This window comes from Vigna unguiculata, chromosome 9, assembly GCF_037176805.1.
Source record: "Vigna unguiculata cultivar grain cowpea cultivar isolate G323 ecotype 2 chromosome 9, ASM3717680v1, whole genome shotgun sequence".
Lineage (NCBI taxonomy): Eukaryota > Viridiplantae > Streptophyta > Magnoliopsida > Fabales > Fabaceae > Vigna > Vigna unguiculata.
Genome location: NC_140800.1, coordinates 9,427,429 through 9,436,395, shown reverse-complemented (window position 1 = coordinate 9,436,395; position 8,967 = coordinate 9,427,429). Strand labels below are relative to the sequence as shown.

General features: G+C 35.6%; 1 protein-coding gene and 1 pseudogene across 1 annotated transcript; one reads left to right on the top strand and one right to left on the bottom strand.

Annotated features, from left to right (window-relative positions):
- The first annotated feature begins 2,261 nt into the window (after positions 1–2,261).
- On the top strand, positions 2,262–3,613 carry LOC114163420 (uncharacterized; annotated as a pseudogene).
- Positions 3,614–6,196: 2,583 nt separating this feature from the next.
- On the bottom strand, positions 6,197–8,733 carry LOC114164772 (tRNA (Ile)-lysidine synthase). The gene is made up of 4 exons (XM_028049535.1): positions 8,278–8,733; positions 8,064–8,177; positions 7,448–7,738; positions 6,197–6,507 (listed from the first exon to the last, which is right to left on the bottom strand). The coding sequence occupies exons 1-4, from the start codon at positions 8,716–8,718 to the stop codon at positions 6,307–6,309; spliced, it is 1,047 nt and encodes a 348-aa protein (XP_027905336.1). The 5' UTR covers positions 8,719–8,733; the 3' UTR covers positions 6,197–6,306.
- Positions 8,734–8,967: the final 234 nt, after the last annotated feature.

The window sequence follows — 8,967 nt, the reverse complement described above, 5'->3', positions numbered from 1 at the left end:
ATTAGTGTGCATTAATGTGCATCAGATATTTATTTAATAGTTTTTTGTTTCTTGCTATCTAGCCCTATTTTTAGGAAATTGTTTGTTTTAAATCACTCATTTATTTTTCAATTATGTTAATGGCTATTGTTTAGAAATTTGTTATTTTATTTAAGTTACAATTTGCTAGTGGGTTGTTGTTACAAGATATGTATTTAAAACAGATCATTATTGAGTAAAAGATATTTTTCCTCCTCTTGTGAGTTAACTTGCTTTCACCAACAACATTCCACGTAAATCATATCAAATCATCCAAAATATAGAGATTTAAAACCATATCTACAATCTCATGTATGTATATCCCCACTTAATGGATACATGTCTTGCTCAACGAGTTCCCATTGCATTCACACTACTTGCCTAGTGAAAATATAACATTGATGTTCTAACTTAGCATAAAACTTTCTCTTTCAACGAACTACAGGCTTGCTTAATGGGAGAGTATTGGGACTAAATTCTCTAAATATTTGTCCAGCAAAATCCTCTCACCTAACTAGTCAAGCACACATCTTACTCTCGTTTTTTGTTTACTCGTTTTTAGTAAACATGCATCCTGGCATAACTTTTGACAAGCTCGCCCAACGACGTATAGTTCGTCCAACGAGTAAAAGCAATAGAGCTTCTAAATAGTTTTGATAGGTGTGCTCCTAAGCATAATTTTGTATGAAGTTCTAATAGGTGCACAACTAAGCAATCTATCAAGACATTTTACTCATTTTTCACTTGAAAACACACACCATTATGATTTTATCAAAGCCTTAAACAAATCTAGCCAAGTTACACAATCAATCAGAGTTACCATCAATGTAGAAAGCTTAGAATACATACTAGAAATTATTGCAAATTCAATCATCTAGAAACATCATTAAAATCATATTTCAACACAACAAATCATAATATTCCACCATCACACAAACCAAATTTCATCACATAGTAGTATTTTTTAAATTCTAAACTAGCTTCACTTATTTGTTATAGAAAACACTTTTGACCCAAGCATGCTCCTAGAGCTTTATAACTCACGGGATACTCTAACTGCATACGCAAACATCATATCAAAAAATTGAGCATCTCACCATGATAAATTAAACACATGGTTGTCAAAATCATAACCCAAAACGTAAGATCGTATGAGTGTACGATCTTTTGCATCCTCTTCGATCGTGCTTCATTTAAAATACACGATCTTCACGGATCATGTTGGATCGCCATTGTAAATCACAAATTGGTTGAGAGTGGCGATTTCGGCTATGTAGTCCCTTCCAATCGCGACGGTGCTTCTCTCACGGCCTCTCGTCACAATCCCTTCCAATAGTGAGGAAACTGAGCAGATAGACCTTGTGGCGGCAACGGTAGCGATCGCGCCCTCTATCAATAGCGACTCTTGCAGCGTTGACTCTCACGACAACTTCGATGACAACTTTCGCATCTCACATCTAGCAGTAGCGTCTCTTCGTGAGGACGAAACTAAGACATGTTTTTTAAAACCCTAAATCTTTAACCTAATTTTTTAAACTTCTAAAGCCCAGTTTTAAAAGCCCGTTAGTGATTCTTAAAAGAAAAAAGTTGCACCATAAAACCTACAACGTAAAAGTTATAGGTAAAAGTAACTTTTTTTAAAAAAAATTATTGTCTCCCTCTCTCTTATGTTAAAAGAAGCGGCATCTAACATTAAAAAATAAAAAAGTGGGATCAAGAATAATAGCCCTTACTGTTTATCTCCTTTTATTAGGATTAAAAAATCTGCTCCTTAAAGATTGAGAAAATAAAATAGCGAGACAATGACTGTTTACCTTATAAAACTACTAATTTTCTCCTTGCCGTCATAGCTTACAATTAAAATTCACTAATTCCCAAAATAAAAAAGCAAGACGCTGATTGTTTACCTTAAAAAAAACTACTAATTCTCTCCTTGCCACCACTGTTTACCATTAAAAATCATTAATTCCCTCCTTTTGCTAAGATTAAAAGAACTACTTCCTCTTCTTTATAAATAATAGAACTAACATGACACGCATGACACAAACTATTGTACTGCACAGTAAAATTACCATTCCCTCTATTCTCTCTGTTTTTTTTTCACTCTGTTAGTTTACATGTACCCAAATGGCCATTCCCTTTGTTTCTTCCACACCATCACCACACCAATTTGTCAACCTACACTATTCATGACATCCAAACTGCAATCCACTTTGCATTATTAAATGACTTCAAAATCTTCTATACCCGTGGCTCTAAAAAATGCCCCAGGAAATAGAAGTGATATAGCATGGAAGAATTGTAATTGTGTTGGTGGGGATACTAGAAAGCTACAATGCAAATACTGTCAGAAGGTAGTAAACAGTGGGAGTTTATCAATTGGTGCTTGCAAGGATGTTACTGATGAAGTGAAGAAAGAGATGTGGGAAATTGTTGTTGGTTTGGAACAAAATTTAAACAAGAAATCAAGGCTAAATACGGAGGAGGAAACAATAGAAGCTAGTGAGAAAAGAAAAAATAGTGAAGCTTCAAGTCCTACAAATATTTTTAAAAAGAGAGTAGTTGGTACACAAACTACCATCAACAACATGTTTAAGAAAGGTATGAGAGAGGAAGCTTGTCAAGCAATTGTTAGATTCTTCTATAATAATGTTATACCTTTCAATGTGGCAAAAAGTGAAGAATTCATTGTTATGCTTGATTTAGTTTCAAGACATGGTCTTGGATTTAAGCCTTCATCTTATCATGAGATCAGAGTTAAATATTTGAAGGAGGAAGTTCAAAATGCATCCCTTGCTTTACAAGCACATAGGGATGAATGGGAAAAAATGGGGTAATGGGGTGTACTATTATGACCGATGGCTGGACTGATAAGAAAAGAAGGACAATAATAAACTTCTTGGTGAACAACCCAAAGGGAACTATGTTTTTGAAGTCCATAGATGTCTCTGCAAACAACTGAGAAAGTTTTTGAGATGATGGATAGCATTGTTGAAGAGGTGGGGAAAGAAAATGTCATTCAAGTTGTCATCGATAATTCAGCAAACTATAAAGCTGTTGGCCATTTGTTGATGACAAAGAGAAAAAGGCTATTTTGGACACCATGTGCTGCACATTGTGTCGACTTAATGTTGGAAGATTATGAAAAGAAGATCCTGGTGAGGAAACAATTCCAAAAGGTAAAGAAATTACTACCTTTATTTATTCAAGATCTTCTCTAATTTCTCTATTACAACATTTCACAAAAGAAAGGGATTTGGTGACGTCGGGTGTTACCCATTTCGCTACATCTTACCTGACGTTAGAATGCCTACATGAGAATAAATGAGCTTTGATTAGAATGTTTACTAGCAATGAGTGGAAGTCTAGCAAGTTTGCTAAAACCACTGATGGTAAAATAGTTGAAGATATTGTTTTAGATAAGAAGTTTTGGAAGAATATAATAACTTTTTTGAAGGGTGCATTGCCTTTAATTGAAGTACTTCGATTAGTTGATTCGGATCAAAAGCCAACCATGGGATTCATTTATGAAGCAATGGATCAAGCAAAGGAGAAGATTCAAAAGGCTTTCAATGTTGTCAAAAATAAGTATTAGTCATCTAACTATCTATATTTGTTAATGGAAAACAAAAAACTAACTCAATGTAATGTATTTTGGTTAGTTATTTGCCTTTATGGAACATCATTGATGAAAGGTAGGACAAGAAACTCCATAGGACTTTGCATGTTATAGGCTATTTTCTTAACCCTCAAATGCATTGTCGTCTTGGATTTAAAGCAGATTGGGAAGTGAAACGAGGTTTGATGGAATGTATAGCTAGGATGGTCGAGGATGAGGATGAACAAACTCTCATTTTGATGTACAAATTGATGATTTTAGAAAACAAGCAAAATATTTTGGTTGTCCCTTGGCTACTAGGTCAATTAATTTAAAGACTCCAGCAAATTGGTGGGAGTCTTATGGTGATGAGTATCCTAAACTCCAAAAATTTGCAATTCATATATTAAACTTGACATGTAGCTCCTCCGGACGTAAGTGTAATATATTCTATAATAAATTACTAGTAGTGCTTGCTTATCACATTTGTCTTTGCATTTATTTAGGTCCACACAAAGAGAATAAATAGGCTAAAGCAAAGTACAATGAATGATGTTGTCTTTGTTATGGCCAATTCAAAATTAGCCAAGAAGAAACAAACAAGAAAACCAGCTCGAAATCATTTGAAGAGTGGATTATGGAAGATGAGCATGAGCAAAATGAAGCATTGGATTTGGATGAGAACTTGATTCTAATTGAAGTAGAGGAAGATGAAACTTTACATAGTTAAGACTTAGATATGGTTTATTTCAATGATGAAAGAGATGGGAATGATGGAGCTGAAGATTGTGAATTTAACTTAGAAGACTATTTGGTTTAGAAGAATCATTATTTTGTTACTCCTATATATGTAGGATGTTGATTTGCACCTAGTGATGTACTCTTTTATTTCATATATTATGAAATTTATTAATGAATTTTGAGTCACAATAAAATTTGTAGGATCTTACGATCCGTGTTACGATCTTCCAATTTACGATTTATATTTTCCTTTCCGATCTTGAGTAGGATCTCGATTTTGACTACCATGACTAAACATAAATTCACTTTGAGCTAATTTAAGGTACATGCATGGTCTTTATAGCTAGTTGCACCTCATAATGCTCAAATGCCTCTAAAAATAGACAATGACAAAAAAAGATGACACGAAAAGAAAGTGATTGACACAAAATTAACTACAATCAATCAAAATATATATATATATATATATATATATATATATATATATACACTAATGAATTTCTAACTACCTAATTGAAGATTCAAACAATGGTCGTTAACACTCCCTCATGCAAGAGATATTGTCTAGTAAGCTCTACAAACCCATGCACCCATGGAGTCTTTGGGTCATCTAATTCTCAGGGAGCCAAACCTTGTTACCCTTTCTCATTGCCACCATTGCACCCTCCCCTACTTAGTTTACCATAATAGACTTGATCCAATCCTTGTTCCAACAAAACAAACACAAAAATGAAGTGCAACCCAAAGCATATGAAGACCAACAAATTCAACAAATGACGCAGACAAAAACATCCTTGCTGGTCAAATGCAAAAGAATGTTTTGTATCTGCTTGATCTAATCATGACCACTCTATCACAATCAATTTCCCTTCCAATATTTCAACCACCACCCCAACCTTACAATTAGCAATTTAACCAACCCTACAAACACTCTTTGAAACCCGCCTCAAATAGTTGAACAACCCTCTCAATCACCAACTTCTAGCCAACCTCAAACTCACACCTCATCTAGTATATACCATGAACACCCTTTCACCCTTTTGCTTATGACAATGGAGGATAAGTTTATACAATTTTGCATAGCATAAATTTGTATCTTTCCTCAGCTCCTTATCTTTTTCTCTTATTATTTTATTCTTTTAGTTTAGACGAACACTCTTATTTTGTAGTGTATTAAGACTCATTGATTCTTCGTTACGAATTTTTTAATGTATGAGCGTTTTATAGCTATCGTATGTATCTTTTCATTTTGACTGCGTTGTATTGCCTTGACAAATACTTTTGCTTTCTCTAATGCATACATAGGATATATGTTTTTTTTATATATATATTCTAGTTGTGGTATGCTTTTTTGGACTACCAATTGTATATGTTTTATGCTCTGATCTTCAGTGTAACATTTTCTCTGATCAGTCATCTATGTATCCTTACACACGTTCTCATCGTCTAAGCATCCAATATACAAGCTTTGATAGTTCAAGTGTTCTTTACTCTTTGAACGACTAGCAAGAAAAACGTGATCCCGTCAATTATGCTTTTGTAAAAATGGAACTAAGCTTCCTCTTTTCAAATAACTTGCAAGCTTTGATAACTTTTTCCTCAAACAGCTCTTTTCTTTTTCTAAATAAGCTATGAACCGAAAAAGAGTACAGAAATAATCACCCTAAACCCAGGATATTTCAACAATGTTCCTAATGACAACCAAATCCTGTATTATGTTTCAGTGTTTTTAATAGGACAAGTAGATTGTGACTGGAAAATCCTGCTCAAGAAACAGCAAGAAAAAGAATCTGCCTGCTAGACAGTTATTCAAGTGAAAGAAAAAAAAAATGCATAGAATTCTCCGCACAGAAACAGAGGTCTTTACTCATTAAGAAAATTATATACATAAAATCAGAGTTTAGAAATTTTGAATGATAACATATGACCAACGATAAAAAAGAAAGTTTCTACTTCCAAGGACTTGGCTGTCGAGCATCTCTGAAAACAGAAGTGCCACCAGATGCCGCTGGGGAAGGGGATGATGCAATGTAACTAGTTCCTGACACCGACACTTGTGGTAGATTGGCTGGATTTCCCTGATGACCTGAGAGAGCAAAGCGTGATGGACTTCCAGCAGCTCCCAAATTTGCTCGAGAAGGATTCGAAATCTTCATAGAAAAGGTAACTAAGTACATCATAAGAAAACAGGGCAATTCAAGGAAGTATTCTACTTATGGGTTCCGGCTTGACCTTTACTCGTATATTCAGCTTCTGAATTCAGCATAACTACTAAAGCACAATTTATCTCGTTTGCAGAACATATATGTTTGTATGCATCATCAAGGTATTAAGAACCTTATTAGTTTTTCATAAGACTCTAAGTAATTAGCTAAAACAGAGAGAAAGAATAGATTGAACAGTTAAGAAAAAGAGTGACATGAATGCAGCCTAGACCATACAAAATTGCCAATGTACGATTATATTCAATACAAATACAAGCTAGTTCTTAGAATCATAACCATCAAAAGTATCAGACAGCAGAGTACATGAAACAAGACCCTAAATTCAATTTACAATATGTAAATTGCAATTTATAAAATTCAACAAATTAGGTTCAACCTAATATTTACTTGATTCAACCCTTTCCAAAACTGAGTCAGTAACTAGTGCAATGATGCTAGTTCAGGTGCACAACATTTAAGGATCAGTTATGATTTGGGTTTAGTTACGCCATGTTAGAATGATGAAATGAAGTGAGCTGGAATGTAATGGTATTAGATTCTATTGTTTGGATTGTTTAAAATTGAATGAATGGAACGCATTCTAATTTACGGTACGCATGAACCCATTTCTTTTTCCGCCGCTTTATCACAAAATAACCAAACAAAGGAATAACTTACTTCCGCACACTAATATCAAAATTTCAAGCACACATAACTCTAACTAGCATGCCATTCTTGACCCTCCTACTCCTACATGCACTCTATAACATATAATTAATCACAGACTCATTCCACCAAAACAGATTATAGATCCAACTGCAAGACAGTTATACAATCCGAAGCACATCAACAACATAAATTAACTGTAATACGTAATATACATTACCGCATTTTGTTGAACACTAGGGGTCCTCCGAAGAGGAGATTCTGACGAAGGTGACATGCTACTTGGTCGAAGTATGTGGCGAGAATGCATGGTATGGTTAGCTAAATCATCCCCGTCACCACCATCCACATCACCAGCAAGATTTCCCTCCGACCCCAACCTAGGGGGCATATGCCTAATCATGGATCCAGTATCATTGGTTCCATCCCCTTGAACTGGACCTGAAGGACCACGCATCCCAGCCATTTGCATACTATTTCGTCTCTTAAACTCCTCCTCCGCATTCAATATCTGCCAAGACCAGATTATCATTCACAAATTGCAAGGGATACACACAGGACACAACCATGGTTTTGAATTTTGACTGGGGTTTCAACATGACCCTTAACATTGCAGGAAAAGACATGGACATAACACAACCCAAACTCCCAAAACAAATAACTACCTTCGCTGATTAATACCAAACCCTCTGCACACAAGAAAACATTTTAGACATTTTATCATTGAACGAACAACTATAAGTCTCAGACGTTCAAAACATATTCTATATCCGACGGAAATCAAGGAAGATCAATACGTCTATACAAACTTGTGTCGGTTATGCAATATCATTCACCTGCTTCAACACCAACACCAGGTTATGTTTATTCTCATTCAAGCCGTGCAACTTCTCCTCAATTTCCTTTTTCCTTTTCGCCTTTTCGTCAGGCAGATCAACATTGTCAGTGACCTAGCCAAAATTACAAACACGTGACAATCGCAAACAAACAACGCAAAATTACAATAAACGATTTAAGAAAAATAGAAAAATAAAATCCAAAACCGGTTACCGGCTCAGTCTGTTTTTCCGTCGAAACGTCAGCACCATCAAACGGTCTTTTCTCGGAAGCTTCACCAATCATTGCATCGACGAGCAAATCCGATTCGGCGAGCGGTTTTTTGGCCGAACTGACGGCGACCAGCAGCGGTTCTTTGCGATCTTCGTCTTCTTGGGAGACGGCGGAAGGGCCTTCGGCGTGAGCAACGGTGACCGCGGCGTCGGGAGGTGGTTCAAGATGGGAGTCGTTGGGGAGAGTGTTGTTAGGGTTAGGGTCGGAGGCTCGAAGGCGAGAGAGTGCCTTGGAACGGCGAGCGAGAAGACATTTGAAGTCTTTGAGAGAGATTTTGGGGGCTGGCATAGGCCATCGGCGAGGCACTTCCGGTACTCGGTGAAGGTTCCCTCGGTACAGTGAAATTGCCACCATTCTTGACTCCTCTCGGATTTCGCTCATTTTTGGCAACACAATTTTTAAGTTCTTATATAGGTTTCCTAAATAATTTAAAAATTTCAATTTTATTTTTCTTTATGTTAACTGACATTCATCTCCAGTGGCATCATCATTATATAGCCATCACATGGTAAATTTAACGTAATTTTTAGATACCTGATCCTTTTCAAATTATTTCGTCATTATGGGGGTAAAGCATTTATTCATAAATAAAATCAAATTTATTACAAACTATAATATAAATGACTAATT